We start from the raw sequence: 17,154 nt of genomic DNA on the forward strand, positions 1-17,154 counted from the left end.
GCTGATTGGCGCTAAAGATCTGCGTACGTTTGAAAGGAAATCGCTGATTGGTTGGCGGAGATTAGTACGTGATATGAAGAAGGGTCTTTTCCCGAAACGTTGAGGCGGCAACAGCAGCAGCGAGCGTTGGTGGATCACACGCGGATTGGTGCCCATACCCCTGGCTCGCCACGGGATGGCGCTACTGGACTGGACTTATTCTTTGGTTCTTTCGGTAAAGTCACGGAGATAGAAAATTAAAAAATAACAATTTTACATTGAAAATTAATCCATTCAAAACATTATAAATTAATCATGGGCTTTGATTGTTTCTGAACATTATTAACTTAAAAAAACTGGTAATTTTTTGTAATAACAGAAATCAAATACAGTTACATCCACTAAAAAAATGAATACAGCGTGACGCGTCACAAGAGCCGAGACGATATCCATAAATCTTGACTTAAAGCTTTCGTGACTGCAGGAATTCATATTCTTGGGTCTTTCGGTAAAGTCACGTAAATAGATAGGTTCAAAGACTAAAAATAACAAACAAAAAATTACGACGTTTAGATTGCAACACAAGTGGTCGTCTTCAGGAAAAAAAGCATTTCTCCCTCGCCTTTCCCACGGACAGAAGAATATGATATCCATAAATGCATTTGTCGCAAGAGTCAAAACGCAGTTAACCAAAAAAAGCTGTACCAATATTTGTTTATTGTTTTATATTTTATTATTTTATTATTTCCCTTCTACGTGACTTTACCGAAAGAACCAAGAAGATGAATCCCTGCAGTCACGAAAGCTTTAAATCAAAATATCCCCATATTCTTGGTTCTTTCGCTAAAGCTGTACCGCTAACATGACGTCATGCAGTGCGTGACGTCAAACCTCCGGGAACCAATTAAGTTCCCGCCCTCCTCCCACAATCCTGCGCGCGGCTGCCCGGGGGCAACAGCGAAGAGCCGGCGCCATTAGAGGCGCGTCCCCTGCCCGGGCTTTGCCTCATTCGCCCGCGACTCTCATCGAGGAAGAATCCGCGCTCGCGGGGCGCCATCCGCACCGCCACCATGGTGAGAGGCGGCTCTTCGCATCGCCGCCGTTGTGCGCTGCCGTTCGGCGCTGTTATTTCGCGCCGTCGATTTGCCGCGCCTCTCCCCGCCGCACAGAAGGCGATGATAGCACGAAGCTAGGCCTAACGTCCCGGGCTTAGCGAATGCGGCCGCGACTTTAAATGATGCGGTGATCCGTGTCGCGCGCTTTCTCCATTTTTTTAAGATGTTCAAAGATTTTAAACAACTTGCGTCTACGCGTTGCGGAGGTTTTATACCTTTGGCATTTGTAAAACCGCGGGGTTTTTTGTTTAAACTATCGTTGGCTCGTATTGCTTGGGCCTAATTCAGGCTTTTTAAGCGATGCTTCCCCAATGAATGGGGGCACCGTTGTGTTGAAAGTTTTATTTAAATCGATAAATTCGGACAGGGTTTAGCACTTGAACGCTGCATTTTTAACGTCGTCGATGAAGAACTGGGCGTCGTAAAATGGTGTTGGAACGTTGCGGGCGATGGCACTTGTACAAAGCGCGTGATGGCGCCAATTTTCTCCGATTTTTTTTGTTACAAAAAATCCCCGAGCTCGTTTAAAACAACGCCTGCCGCTGCCGCCTTTGTCAATTCACTGCTAAATCCTCACCGCCACCACCACGAGGGATGGTGAAGCAAAAAGATGCAACGAATAATTGGTGTTGCTACCCCCTCCCCCCCCCCCCCAGCAATTTAAACGACGTGGCCTAAAACGGCGTTGGTTACCCATCGGAGCGTTATGGAGGCTCAATAAAAAATCCTGCTTCGCTACGATCAGGCGATGTAGTGTAGGAGAGCATTGGAAGCTATCGGAATACGGCGTGGTTATGTGTACCGCGTTGATTAGTGCCAGAGACGAGGCGAAAACCCATGCCGATTGATTACGATATCGTGTACAGTCTTTGACTTTTACCAATATTCGCGAAAACTATTCTGTAAAAAAGGCCAAACTATTCTGTAAAAAATGTACCTTTTTGCCAGTATCAAGATATGAAAAAATAAGAATAGGTCTTTACCCTTTCTGGAAATAAAACAGGTGTTAAGATGGTCAAACGCCAAATAGAAGCATGCACTGATCATATATGCATCGTCTTTTAAACTGATTTTCATACTTTGATACTGGAAAAAAGGCCCGTTTTGTAGCTGCTCACCCCAAACATGTGACACGTGTATTGATTGTATTTGTGTTCGCCTTGTGGTGTTCTTTGGTCTGACACTGGTGATACCAGATCATACAGAAGGCCAATCAGTTTCAAAGACATTGTATCGATAATTATCAGAGCATGTTTGTTCACATGTTCAACACAAGTTGCGTGTGGTTAATGCAGACGTGATTCCTTGCAAATGGTTTCTATTTGCCGTTTGAACGTCTTAACACCAGTTTTATTGCCATAAAGGGTCAAACCTATTGTTATTCTGTTATCTACATTTGATTTATAGGCGCGTTGCTTGCTAATGCCACCTTCATTGGAGCACAGGGCGGCAGCTGGTTCAATGATGACTTAAATTTGGCATGTATTATCCGATCACGGTGACGACTTGTAAGGTTAACCTGAGAACCATGCTGACCAAGCCACTCGCAGATGTGCGACGTTGCATTAAATCCGCGTTAGTTTTTTTTTGTGTAACAGCGGTCCAGAGGAATATGGCCAAATAATGGATCGCGGAAGCTAACAACAATGTGACTGCGCTTGCATAGTGCATGCATACATACATTTTTTTCTTCTTGGTTCTTTCGGTAAAGTCACGTAGAAGGGAAATAATAAAATAATAAAAATTAAACATAATAAAATAATTCTCACGACGTTTCGGCCACAACGCAAGCAGCCGTCCTCGGGTGAAGAACAGTTCTTCAACGCAAGCAGCCGTCCTCAGGTGAAGAACAGTTCTTCACCTGGGGACGGCTGCATGCGTTGTGGCCGAAACGTCGTGAGAATTGTATTTTATGAAGTTTTAATTTTATTATTTCCCTTCTACGTGACTTTACCGAAAGAACCAAGAAGATGAATCCCTGCAGTCACGAAAGCTTTAAATCGAAATTTATACATTTTTGTTTAAACGTGTGCTGCTGCAGGGTTAGGTTGTGAGCAGCAGAGGGCAGTGGAGCGAATCCCCATTTGTACCCTGTACTGTGTGGAGGCTTTTCATCCATCAGTGAATTGACAGAAGGGCCGTACGCGTACAAGTGCACGTTGTCGGACCCAGTACTATCATTGTGTTCTTGTGGTCATTAACGCAGACGGATGTTTATGAAGATGGACGGTGCACGAACGACGGGGTGTGTTTGGCTGGATTTAGTTGAAAGCGTTTCGTTATCCACGCGTGTTTACTGTTAACACCGTGCGCCTTGCTCGTTCTGTTTGTGCCTGGCCCCTCTTAAGACGGTGGGACGCAGCAGCAAGATGCTGCAGCACATCGACTACAGGATGCGCTGCACCCTGCAGGACGGGCGCATCTTCATCGGCACTTTCAAGGCGTTCGACAAACACATGAACCTCATCCTGTGCGACTGTGACGAGTTCAGGAAGATAAGGTGTGAGACTCGCCGCGTTGTTGTCTGGTTGTATTTTCTCGCCCACCGTAGTCTTCTTCTTCTTGATTCTTTCGGTAAAGTCACGTGGAAGGGAAGTAATAAAATAATAAAAATAAAACATAATAAAATAATTCTCACGACGTTTCGGCCACAACGCAAGCAGCCGTCCACCGTAGTCTTGGCTGCAGGCGGCTGTGGTTGGCCAATAGACATGTGACAACTCTTGCCTCCTTGCGGTTCTTGAAAATTGTCACGAGTTGGTGGGTGGGAGTGTTTCGATTGAAGAAAATATTTTGTTTACGGTTTTTTAAAATGTATTTAAGTTGGCTTGGGCAGTCCTTGTTAGCCCTTGGGCGAGACACATTACTGGGAGTGGCAGCTGTGGTGGATGTTGAAGCGACAATTGGCGTTGGTGCAAGAAACTCGGTGGTTTCTCTGGCGGAACCATGAATTGACGATGGCTTGGAGGTCTTCATTAATCGGTGGCTGCACTGGGCACAAACACGGAGTCATTTAATCTATTCTTTCTCCCACGAAGGTGATGCGTGTATCATAGAACGTAATCCACTTTAAATGACGAGTTGCTTGTCTGATGGCGTAGTGCTCGTCTTATAAGTTTGGGATTTCATATCCCCTTGTGGGTGGACTGGGTTCGTCATCCCAGATGTGGAGTTCTGGGTTGGGCACAGTGGTGGGCATTCTTCTCTTTCCCCAAGCATTCCCTACGCTTCACAGCGGAAACGCATCAAGAGTTGAAACGAGGAATCCCAGCTGGTCCTTCACAATTATTAACTTGTCTGGTTCATCCTGCTTGTGCGATTGGACAACGACTGACTGGTCACCGTCCCAGGCATACCCAGTTGCCTGTGTGGGCCTGTCCAGGCATGCCCAGTTGCATGTCTAATGACCTCTGGAAGGGCTCTTTCCAAATTTTAACTTTGCTTTTATCCGTCGTCTTTTAAAACATTTACTGGTTGTGGCTTTGACTGGCTTCTGTGATCCCATAGCACTCGGTGTCAAATATCACTGGTGTGTTACACTCGCTACGAGCGCACGTACAAGTCTGTCCCGGTTGCGGAGCACACATAGACGGGCAACGGCACGCAACGAACAGCGCAGAGGCCCTGGCAGGAAAGGAGAATAATTTGGCTCGTCAGATGCAAATGATATTAAAAATAATTGGTAAGAGTCCACGGCACAAATGGATGGGTGAAGGGAATAGGGGCAGCAGAGGAGAGCAGTCTCTTAATTTTGATTGCGAGTTGATATTGAATAGAGGGGAGAAATCTATTATTAAATCGTAGCAATTAAGCAAGTCCCCCAGGAGGGGGAGTGAGTGTTACTTGCCTGCTTGCCTTGAGAATCTTGCTTTACGTGCAACGATTTTCTTAGTCACCCTTTGCATGCCAGTGTTGTTTCAGGTCCAGTGATGATTGACCTTGGCTAAAACCTCCGTGTTGAAACATTGTGTACAAAGCAGGATTACTCTGAGGACCTTGAGACAACACCAAAAACATGCGTTTTTTAAAGTCAAATCGTTTGGTAGTAAAAGTCTGCGCCCGTGCATAAATGATGCCGCAAACCATATTGAGTTGGGATTTTTTTCCGCTCTCCCCTTCCCCCATCTAATTTCATTGTCCGAGTTTGGGGATGGTTGGGGTGCCAAGTGGTCCGGGTCGGTCGCGTTTGCTGAGCTTGCTCGTCCTGACACGCCGCTTCTAGGCCCAAGAACTCCAAGGCTGGGGAGCGTGAGGAGAAGCGTGTCCTGGGTCTGGTGCTGCTCCGTGGAGAGTCTCTGGTCTCCATGACGGTGGAGGGGCCTCCACCTAAAGATGTGAGTTTGTTCTCAAAGGGGACCCTACTTTGCACATTTCAACAAAAAATAATACATGTGCTTTTTAAATCCTTTATATTAAGTTCGCTTGCTTGCTTACGACCGTGCAAACCTTTCGGTCGTTTTTTAACCCACTTCCCGTGATCCAATCGAGCTGACATTTTCCACACAGACTCGTTGTGCGTGACAATTAATGTTCGTGAAATTTTTTTTTCTAAATTTTTCACTTTTTAGGACAAAAATATTATATTTAATTACCAATTGCTTAATGGTGCAATGTAATCATCTGACCCATAGGTGGCAGCCATCTCAAGCCAGAGGACTCTAGCCGCCACGCATATAAAGGATTTTTGAGCTATTAAATTAAGTGGTCTGTGATCAATTTAAATCGTAGGGCTGTCTTAATGGGCAGGGACTGTAAAAGCACCTCTCATCCACCATCAGTAGTGGTGTCTCGTTACAGAAAAACGATAGAATCCCTGTTCTCTGACCTTACAATAGCCCTATTCATACTCTTTGGTTCTTTCGGGAAAGTCACGTAGGTGAAAATAATAAAATGTAATAAAAAATGAAAACGACTAAATTAAATCGACGTTTCGGGCGCAACACAAGCGTCCTTCATCAGGTGGGAACCACCACAGCGAAAACGCCTTTACCGAAATAATCATTGCAGTCACGAAAACTTCAAATCTAGAAATAACCCTATTCTACGAAGGTACAAAAAGCTGACTTCTATTGCCTAATGTATGTTTCCTTTTTCATTCAACTTAAATTTGTTTTGTATTCTGTGTTTTTTGTTTGGTTCAGGCCACCCATTTCCCCAGACAATCTCGAGTTGACTGTATAGTCCACTTTACCCTGGTAATTGTCACAGTCGACGACGACGATGATGTTGTGGGTGTGCGTGTGCCTCAGCGTTGACCGGTGTACCCCCCTCCTGCGTTGTTCCGCGTGTGCAGTCTGGCATCGCGCGCGTACCGGTGCCCGGGGCGATGGGAGGGCCGGGCATGGGCCGTGCGGCCGGGCGCGGCGTCCCCGCTGGTGCCCCCGTGGCACAGGCCCCCGCCGGCCTGGCCGGGCCGGTGCGTGGCGTCGGAGGCCCTTCCCAGCAGGTAAACGGCCGCGTGGTGTTTGCCGTCACGCCGCCTATGTCCCTTACATTGTCCGTCACACACACGTCGGATCTTGCGCCTGTGAGAATGGTGATTCGTGAAAGTGATGTGCTCATTTCACTAAGGTTGCCAATAGCACGGTTGGCTGCATACGGTGCAAAAGGAATTGCTGCGTACAAACAAGGCAGTGCTTGGCAACAATGCATTTATGTAAAGTGAGAGTTAGTTTAAAATTCTCTGTTTCGGATGAATTTGGACGTTGATGGGCGGCAGCTGGTTCAATGATGACCTAAGTTTAGCATGTATTATCCGATCTCTGTGAGGACCTCTTTTTACCCTGAGAACCAAGCTGCCAGCCACTTGGGAATGTGTGACATTGTTTAAAATGTTTTGTCAGTGGGCTGCAGAAGAAATGAATGGAAAAATAACTTAAAATCAATATTTTTATGAAATCGGTGTTCTTGGTGAAATTCGGTTTTGTCGTTCACCTAACAAATTGCCGAGTAATCTTTGCAACATTCGTAGAACGAGTATTTAACATCCGACCTGCTTGTGCTAGGAAGTGGCTGAGCAAAGTGCCACTTCCTCATTAGCCGCACAATCACCCGCATCTTTCAAAGTGAAACGTGCATCACAAGTCGGTGGACTTGCCCCGGCAATGCACACTAAAATCTTATCGAAGCATCGTTTCCCGGAAGCTGCCCCTATTTATTTGCGTTGGTTACCTGTATTCCAGAGGTCGCAAATGGGTTTTGATTCATCTTCTTGGTTCTTTCGATTCCTTACCCGTACCCGGCCGCACCAGGGTCGCAAACGGGTACCCGATACCCGGCTACCCGTACCCGATTGCGACCTCTGGGATGAAGCCATGTTGCAGGCACGGGTGGGTTGATTCTAGGAACTTGAATTGTGAGAAGAGACAAGACGTTGGGAAATGAGTGACAAACGGTTACTCACCAGTGACTCACGGCCTACCCGTACCCGGCCGCACCAGGGTTGCAAACGGCTACCCGGCCGGGTACGGGTAGCCGGGTATCGGGTATCCGATTGCGACCTCTGCTGTAAACTTATTTTTGCCGAGGGCTCGCCCGCGACGTGTTTTGTGACGATGCGTCGTGTTGCGCGCGTGCCAGGTTATGACCCCGCAGGGCCGCGGAATTCTGGGCCCCACCATCAGCGGATCGCCACAGCAGTACCCGGGCCCGCCACCTCCTGGCGGGCGCGGAGGCCCCATGCCCATGGGGCGTGGAGGTCCCCCAATGGGTGAGTAACGGCGGTGGAAGATAAAACGCCCGGTTCCCGACCAGCGGTGTAGCGACGCATCGGCGGTTTTTGTACCGATTGTTGAGCTCTTTGTTTCACGCGTTGGATCTCGCGCCTGGTGAGAATGGTGATTCGTGAAAGTGATGTACTCATTTGACTTTGAGGTTGGTAATAGAACGATTGGCTGCGTACATACAAGACTGCAAACAAGGCAGTGCTTGGCAACAATGCATTTACGTAAAGTGAGTTGATTTTAAATTCTCTTAATCTTTCGGATGAATTTGGACGTTGATAGGCGGCAGCCAGTTCAATGATGACCTAAGTTTAGCATGTATTATCCGATCTCTGTGAGGACCTCTTTTTACCCTGAGAACCAAGCTGCCAGCCACTTGTAAATGTGACATTGTTTAAAATGTTCGAGTCGACGGGACGCGGCAGAAATTGCTGGGAAAAAAAACTCTTCAAATCAATATTTTTATTAAATCTGTGAAATTAGTTTTTCCGTTCTCGTACTAACAAATTGCCGAGTAATCTGTGCAACATTCGTCGAACGAGTGTTTCACTTCTGACCTGTTTATGCGAGCGCATCGGTTAAATTATTTTGTGACTCTGCCCCCGTTAGTGGTGGGAGGGGGAATTATTTCCCACGTTGCTAACCAGCAGTTCCTGTCGTGGCTTGTCTGCATGTGTGCCCAGGGATGATGGGCCCCCCAATGGGCATGCGTCCACCCATGGGCCCTCCAATGGGCATGCCTCCCGGCCGGGGCCCCATGGGAATGATGCCCCCGGGAATGAGACCCCCGCCGCCCGGCATGAGAGGTGAGTTTTCCATGCCTTGCACACGCGGCCAGTGCCCGGCAGAATTTTCCTCGTGAAAATATGCCTTTGTACGGTGTATATGACTTCACGTTCTAAGCTTGTGTATTTTAAAGAGCTGATATTTTGGACTGTGCCAGTCCGAGTGAAGAGCACACACAACAAGGGCGATTTGCCTAAAACCGAATTGTCTATATACATATACACACAAGGTTGATTTTAGCACACCGTTGTCCGAGCACAAACTATTTGACGCTGCAATGTCGGCGATGTTACGAGCGCGACTCGCAGCGACTCGGCACATTGGTCAATAACACCGGCCTTAGAAAATAAAAATACAGGTGACAGTCTTGGGCAAATGGTCCTTTAGCAGCACACGGGGTGGAGGGGGAGAGGCGCACCGTTCTCTTGATGGCCTCTGTTATGTGAAAAGCCTTTAGGGGCCATCCATTTTGTACGTACGCAAAAATCTTGTCAACTTGACCCCCTCCCTGTACGTACGCGTGACGCACGCCCCCTCCCTGCCCGAATCCTATAGAACGGCTGATATTTAATCCATGCAGAAACGATCAAGGATTAATAACATTAACGTGTTTAAGCAAACATATAGTCCACCACCGAACTAACTCATTTGAAGGCCAATGGAGACAAATTATTATCCAGGTTCCACCCCCCCCCCCGTTTCCTATGCGTACATTGTCAGTAGACCCCCCCCATACACAAGCGTACGCATTTGGGTAACCCCCTCCATGCGTAAGTACTACATGGATGGCCCCTTACTTGGAACCTCCTCTATCATGTGCCTTGTTTTCGTCCAAGCACAGTTCTGATATAAGCGACTGTTCCCGTTAGACTGGTAGGGGGTGGTCACATTCGTGTGATTGAGGCACACAGATATAACAACATATGGGAGTCTACGTAAAGCCATCGTACTATGTTTAAAAGCTTACAAGGCAATATTTGACTGCGACCAATAGCAGTAGCGTGTTAATACATTTCGGCATCTGCTTGACAACCACATATTCTGAAATACTGTGGCCTGGAAGTCGACTGGATGTTTTTTTAAATCCTTTATATTAAGTTCGCTTGCTTGCTTGCGCGCTTACAACCGTGCAAATCTTTCGGTCGTTTTTTACCCCACTTCCCGTGATCCAATCGAGCTGACATTTTGCACACAGACTTGTTTTGCGGGACAATTTATTTTCGTGAAAAATTTTTTCCATAACTTTACACTTTTTAGGAATTTTTTTTTAATATTTAATTACCAATTGCTTAATGGTGGCAGGCAATCATCTGACCCATAGGTGGCAGCCATCTCAAGCCAGAGGACGAGAGGACTCTAGCCGCCACGCATATAAAGGATTTATAGTGAAAAACTTTGTTTTTACGGGTTAATTTTTTTCTTCCACATGTTGTTGTTGTGTGTGCGTGAGGAGAGCGGCCCTGAGCCTCGCTCCGCTGACTGTGCACGTGGTGCCCGTCGTTCTCTCTGTTGCAGGGCCCCCGCCTGGCATGAGGCCTCCACGGCCGTAAGGATGCAGCGGAGGGAGAGAATCCTGCTTGTTGTTTATATAAAGAGCCGCGTTGGGCTGGGCGGGTGTGAGAAGAAAGTCGTTGATTTGTGGGCTGTGAAAGATGATGGGGGGGGGGGGGGTAACCACAATTGCAACTTTTCGCTCCGTTTCGGACAAGCTGACGAGTGGTGAGAGGTAAATGTCATTGTGCCCGAGGACAAAAAACGCGTCCTCTTGCTCCAAAAAAATTACGGGGGCAATGTTGTTGTAAGCGATCTGCGGGGACGACGCTTTTGAGAATTTCTTGGCCGTCTGCGACGTTACCCCTGAACGTTGAGTCGTCTGCGTTTGGCTCTGTGTGGGGCTACTGGCTCGCAAAAAGTTTGTCTTGTCTCCGTTGGCTCGTGCGATCCTGCGAGTTTTATATTTTGTTCCCGTGGCCCGAGTTTTTTAAAAAATTAAATCACAAGTGTGTCCTGGAAAACCTGGTCTCAGCTGTTACTCTTCATGCGTTGTTGTTTTCTCCCCCGGGCAAGTTCTTCGACTTTGCAAGCAACGTCTGAGGCATCTACTGCCATATATCTTGACTTGTCTCTGTGACGTGGGGGAACAATAACTAAAACAATGTGAAAAAGGCTTCCCCAAAAAAACGACAGCACTCAAGGATAATTCCACCCCTGTGGCCCCCAGGCCAAGACCTCCCAGGTGAGGTGGTGGTCATGTGACCTCATGGCTTGTAACGTCACTACTAATACTGACGAGGGCAAAACCACGACATTTGCAATGACGATACTTTTTAAATTTCGATTTGAAGCTTTTGTGACTGCAGGGATTCATATTCTTGGTTCTTTTGGTAATGTCACGTAGAAGGGAAATAAAATAATATTTCCCTTATTCTTAGGTTTTTTTCGGTAAAGTCACGTAGGTAAAAACATTAAAAAGTAAAATAAAAATCACGACGTTTCGGAGGCAACACAAGCTTCCGTCTTCAGGTGGTACCGTCACAGCCACGACAGCTGTATCAAGTGAATGAGAGATTGCAGGAGTTACCACTGCGTTTATATAATGGTTGGAGAAGGTGGTGGGGCAAGGGCCGCATACTTTTTATTAATATGGTAAGGTGAGGCTTAAGACTAAGAATAGAATGCATAACAAAGGCTGAGCCTTTGTTATGGAGAGGTGCGGTTTGTGACTACCTGTAACAGGGAGCCCACCACTAAACATGGTAAAACAGTAATGGTTGTCTGTCAAATAAGATTGGCAAATAAGTGTAGTTAAATCTTTTTTGCATGGTTAATCACATCTTTCCAATGATTACTCAGTTTATAACCGTCATCACGGTTGAAATTATGTCTGTGTTTGTATATTTGTATGGCTTCGTGTACAAACCTTTGATGGTAGCCAGGAGGTTTGCAGAGAACCTTGGTCTCGGAAAATACAATTTCATGAGAGCCCACCGAGTTGTAGCAATGATCGGCAACGGCCGAAGAATCAGTTCTGCCGTGTTTCAGATCTGACTTGTGTTCGCGGACACGATCAGAAACATGACGTTTCGTTTCTCCAATGTAGCAATCACCACAAATGCAACTCAATTTGTAGACTCCAGGATACTGTAAGTCAGGAACGACATCCTTCACAGATGGAATCAAATCACGGATTTTATACACTACTGAATCGGACTTGGATCTTACGTTTGTTTAGAATTTTGGAGATCTTTTTGGTCCTTGTGGAAGAGGTATGTGTATAATAGTGTAGAAGTGTGTAATAGTGTAGAAGTGTGTAATAGTGTAGTCGTGCTGAAGTTTTGTGACCAGGCTAAGGAGGTCTGGACCGCCACGACTCTACACGCTGCCGCCGCGACCCTGGCCAGGACAAGCAGATTGAGAAACGAACGGAGGCCGCTGGGCTGAACTCATAACGAATTGCAATGTTTTTACGTGACGGACCTTACTAATTGTTGGGTGGTGGTGGGTTTAACGACATTTCCACAATCTATAATTGCATTTTATAAAGCGTCATTCGTGTGATTGCATCCCACAATGCTGCACATCAATTCGCCAGTTTGTCACGTGGTACAAAATACAAAACCCGCGGACTGCTTGGCAAGTCAGGAACTAAAGAACGAACAGACGTAACGAGAAAAAAGTTATATTTAAAACAAACTTAATAAAACACGCTTTTATGAAATGTACTAGTAATGGCAAAACGCCCAAGAAGTGGCCCCGAAGCTTGCCATAACGTAAGGGACCGTGGGCAATTGCAGCCAATGTCTGTTGACCGTGGATAATTAGACCCAAGCTGAAACATAACGTAAATAAAGTTTAAAAATATTTTTTATGATAGAATCTAGTATTGTCATCCGTATGACAAGTATACCAAGTTTGCAGTCGATACCATGTTGGGAAGTGGGTTAAAATTGAGTACAAGGTTGGAGGATACAATAACAGACCGAGTGAGTTAAAAGAAAGCGTGTAACAAATACACAAACCAAATTATCACAACCCAAAACACCTGAATTATATTGGTCGCGAAAGCCGTATTGCTTCGTGTTGAGCTCGCAATCCCTAACTTTTAGTTTTTACAGGTAGGAACAACGGGTTCCACACTGCCCACCAGGGATTATTTGTCTGTCGTGCATATCCGGAATTCCGCCCACCCATGCACCTCCCCACCGAACACTGAGCTACGATGCGATTGGTTGACGATGTCGGGGAGGGTGGGGTGGGCCAACACGCCCACTCATCCAACTGCCCCCGCCCTGAACGCCGTGCTGTCCAACCAAGTTCCTACCTGCCCACTCCCAAGGAACGTTTAACCTACTCACGCCGGCTTGTGCCCGATGGGAAGGGTGGGGAGGGGCTGGGTGGGGCTAGGTGGGAGGGGTGGGGCTGGGTGGGGAGGGGCTGGTCACCCCGTGGTGCCCTTATAAAACTCAACGTTTAACCTACTCACGCCGGCTTGTGCCCGATGGGAAGGGTGGGGAGGGGCTGGGTGGGGAGGGTGGGGCTAGGTGGGAGGGGTGGGGCTGGGTGGGGAGGGGCTGGTCACCCCGTGGTGCCCTTATAAAACTCAACGTTTAACCTACTCACGCCGGCTTGTGCCCGCCTTCACAGTCGGGCATATTTGCGGAATACACCACGCCGCCGTTGACCCTGGCCATTGACCGAGCAACCCAACGTTCCGACCAGCTCTCTCCACACAAATGTGTTACCAATACCAGCCATTCGCCACTAAGTGGTGAATGGCACCTGGCCTGTATTAGGCCCAGGTGCACGTTGAGGTCACGTAACAGACCCAGCAGGTGTCATGGGCTGGCTGGCTGATATGGCGGGTCGATGAACCAGCTGTGCCCCCTACGGTGCTAACTTCAATATTCGCCACTAAGTGACGGTGAGGTCACCACGGCGCTTGTGCCAGGCCAAGTGCACTTTGAGGCCACGTGAAGTGTCTTAGGCTCGCTGATGGGAGGTCTCGGGACAGACCCAGGTGCCATGGGTCGGCTGACTTGAGATAACCGATAGATGCACCACCTGTACCCCCTTACTGTGCCAACTTGCGTATTGGGGGGAAGTCCATAAATGACGTCACGCAACTAGGGGGGGGGGTTGAGAAATGTGACGTCACATCAAAATGCGCAACTTTCAATAAATATAGACAACACGTTCTACTTAATTAAATAGACTTTTTAATAAATGTTTTCTCCTACAACAGAGTGCAGCGCCACATTAAATACGCACTACAATGACAATAGTTTAAAGCGATATGAAGCATGTTTTATTTTCAAAATGGAAATATGGTTTGGGGGGGGCAGAGCTTTGTGACGTCATATTTGAGGGGGGGTCTGACTTATTGTAACGAGGGGGGGGGTCAAAAATCGTTCAAAATCGCGTGACGTCATTTATGGACGGCCCCTTAGCCGTCCGGCTGTCCGCTCGTTGTGAACGTCACCACGGCGCTTGTGCCAGGCCAAGTGCACCTTGAGGCCACGTGAAGTGTCGAACGCCCGCTGGCAGGAGGTCACGGGGCAGACCCAGCAGGTGCCACGGGTCGACTGACTGAGATGACTGAGATGACTGGCTGATGCACCACCTGTGCCCACTACTGTGCCAACTTGCTGTGCTTTAGCCACCCGGCGCTCCGCTCGCTGTTGTGAGCGTCGCTCCTCCGCCCTCCGTTGTTGCTGGAGGGCGACTGCCTCCAACTGCCCAGTAGCGTCCTTCACGAGCCTCCTGCATAGCATGCACGTTTATGAAACTGCTGCACACAGCGTTGGTGTACACGGTGCTTTTTCTGCAATATTTTGCTGTCTTTTCTTGGATTTTATGTTTGCACTTAGTCATATTAACTTTCAGATGTTTTCATGTTTGTGTTTTTTGTTTGTTGCGGTTGCACCCGATTCAAGAGCCGAATGGCTCACAGGGCTATACCTCTCGATTTAAAGCTTTCGTGACTGCAGGGATTCATCTTCTTGGTTCTTTCGGTAAAGTCACGTAGAATGGAAATAATAAAATAATAAAAATAAAACATAATAAAATAATTCTCACGACGTTTCGGCCACAACGCGAGCAGCCGTCCTCATTCAGACTTTGTCTTCTCGACAGACCTGTTCTTCACCTGAGGACGGCTGCTTGCGTTGTGGCCAAAACGTCGTGAGAATTGTATTTTATTATGTTTTATTTTTATTATTTTATTATATCCATTCTACGTGACTTTACCGAAAGAACCAAGAAGAGGGCAATACCTAATACTTGAACTTGAACCGCCCCGAAACGTTGGCAGCTCGCATGCGTGCCCGGCTTGAAGTCGCCCAACGTGAAACCGTTTTGAAACGGGCGTGGAAATACAGCGAGCACACGAACATTTTTATTGTATTTTTTTGCAAAACGTTAATTGGGCCGCACCGTTGTCACGAGAATGTGGTGGGGATTTCCCACAGCCCCTTTGAGTCGTGGCCGGTTGTTTTTTTTCTTCTTTTGCTTCCTCCGCAAGACGACCATCGGCGACGATAAAGAAAGTTGCAGATGTTCGGAGTTGCGTGCAAGTAAAATAAAAAGAAAGCGAGCGAGACTTTTTTTTTATTTACGGGAGATTTCACACCACCCAGTGCCGGACTAAGCTAGTGTAGAATATGTTGTACTGGTAGGAACCTCCTGGTTACACCAGCCCACAGGGGATTATTGTGTCCGTCCGTCGTGCAGGGAAGGGCTGGGTGGGGAGGGGCTGGGTGGGAGGGGTGGGGAGGGGCTGGTCACCCCGTGGTGCCCTTATAAAACTCAAAGTTTAACCTACTCACGCCGGCTTGTGCCCACCCTCACAGTCGGCCATATTTGCGGAATACACCACGCCGCCGTTGACCCTGCAGGCCATTGACCGAACAACCCAACGTTCCTAGCAGCTCCCTCTGCGGGAATGTGTTAAAGGGGCCCTAATTGAACCAACAACACGTAAATATTAAAACACACATTTTTAACTTGCAGAGTAAAGTTATTTTTTATTTGCTATGCAGCCAGATAATACGACAAATCGCTAACCTTAAACACCCGGTCGTTCATAAAAGTTTTAAGGCAGTATAGTACTATAGTAATAGAGCAAGCACAGAATCACTGAACCGGAATTGATAGCTTGAAAGTTGGTAGGAACGTTGGGTTGCTCGGTCAATGGCCAGGGTCAACGGCGGCGTGGTGTATTCCGCAAATATGGCCGACTGTGAGGGCGGGCACAAGCCGGCGTGAGTAGGTTAAACGTTGAGTTTTATAAGGGCACCACGGGGTGACCAGCCCCTCCCCACCCAGCCCCACCCCTCCCTCCCCTCTCCACCCAGCCCCACCCCTCCCATTTTTGGATGCACGACGGACGGACGGACACAATAATCCCCTGTGGGCTGGTGGAACCAGGTGGTTCCTCCCAGTAAGAGCAGAGCAGGTAAATGAAGACAGGAGGGTGGAACTCACGCCGCGACCTCTACTGGATGGCAACTCGTGTTGCGATGATTCAACTCTTCCGATAATCCAGATGTGTTTTTTTCCCAAAGCAATTCCAAGAATCGGGTTGGGCCAGCCGTCTGCAAATACATTTGCATGTCTGCTAATTAAACTATTTACGTACAAAAAAATATATGTATATATATAAAGTGGCTCTTGCAATTATTTCAGATTATGTTTTTTTTAATCGTAAATTTCGCGATGTGACTTTTGTGGCTGAATGTGAAAAACGGAATCGAGGTCTCGTGGATTTTTCTTCGGGATCCTCCGATTTTTTTTTTTCTCCCTCCACATTTAAAGTCAACATCACGCGTTCAGAGTACATCGGCTACCATGCACATCGACGTGATGATGATGATGAGAAGCTAGATTTGAAGCTTTCGTGACTGCAAGGATTCATATTCTTAGGTTTTTTCGGTAAAGTCACGTAGGTAAAACATCAAAATTAATGAAAATAAAATAAAACAAAAATCACGACGTTTCGGAGGCAACACAAGTCTCCGTCATCAGGTGGGACCGTCACAGCCGAATTAGCTGCATCAAGCTAATTCGGCTGTGACGGTCCCACCTGATGACGGAGACTTGTGTTGCCTCCGAAACGTCGTGATTTTTGTTTTATTTTATTTTCATTAATTTTGATGTTTTACCTACGTGACTTTACCGAAAAAACCTAAGAATATGATGAGAAGCCACTTTGTTGGGCTATCATTTGGGCCCAGGTCGCTTCTGATATAAAAATACAAATCTCTCCAGCTCAAGCGGGCCTTACCTGGTAAAATACAAAATTGTTTAGTCATAGTTTAATTTTACATGGCCCAATTGTTTTTTCATCACACATATTATGTTTAACACGTGAGGCTTTCGCGCCCGATATTATTCATAATAAAGGTTTATAGATTTCGATTTAGAGCTTTCGTCACTGCAGGGATTCATCTTCTTGGTTCTTTCGGTAAAGTCACGTAGAAGGGAAGTAATAAAATAATAAAAATAAAACATAATAAAATAATTCTCACGACGTTTCGGCCACAACGCTGTCTTCT

At 47.0% G+C, this 17,154-nt stretch overlaps 1 protein-coding gene across 1 annotated transcript; it reads left to right on the top strand.

The window, feature by feature from the left end:
* Positions 1-905: 905 nt before the first annotated feature.
* SNRPB (small nuclear ribonucleoprotein polypeptides B and B1) lies at positions 906-10,617 on the top strand. Its single transcript, XM_078882077.1, has 7 exons — positions 906-1,052; positions 3,443-3,594; positions 5,317-5,428; positions 6,388-6,540; positions 7,674-7,803; positions 8,500-8,622; positions 10,118-10,617. The coding sequence occupies exons 1-7, from the start codon at positions 1,050-1,052 to the stop codon at positions 10,150-10,152; spliced, it is 708 nt and encodes a 235-aa protein (XP_078738203.1). The 5' UTR covers positions 906-1,049; the 3' UTR covers positions 10,153-10,617.
* The last annotated feature ends 6,537 nt before the right edge of the window (positions 10,618-17,154 follow it).

Source organism: Lampetra fluviatilis, chromosome 63 (genome assembly GCF_964198595.1).
Source record: "Lampetra fluviatilis chromosome 63, kcLamFluv1.1, whole genome shotgun sequence".
In the NCBI taxonomy this organism is placed as follows: domain Eukaryota; kingdom Metazoa; phylum Chordata; class Hyperoartia; order Petromyzontiformes; family Petromyzontidae; genus Lampetra; species Lampetra fluviatilis.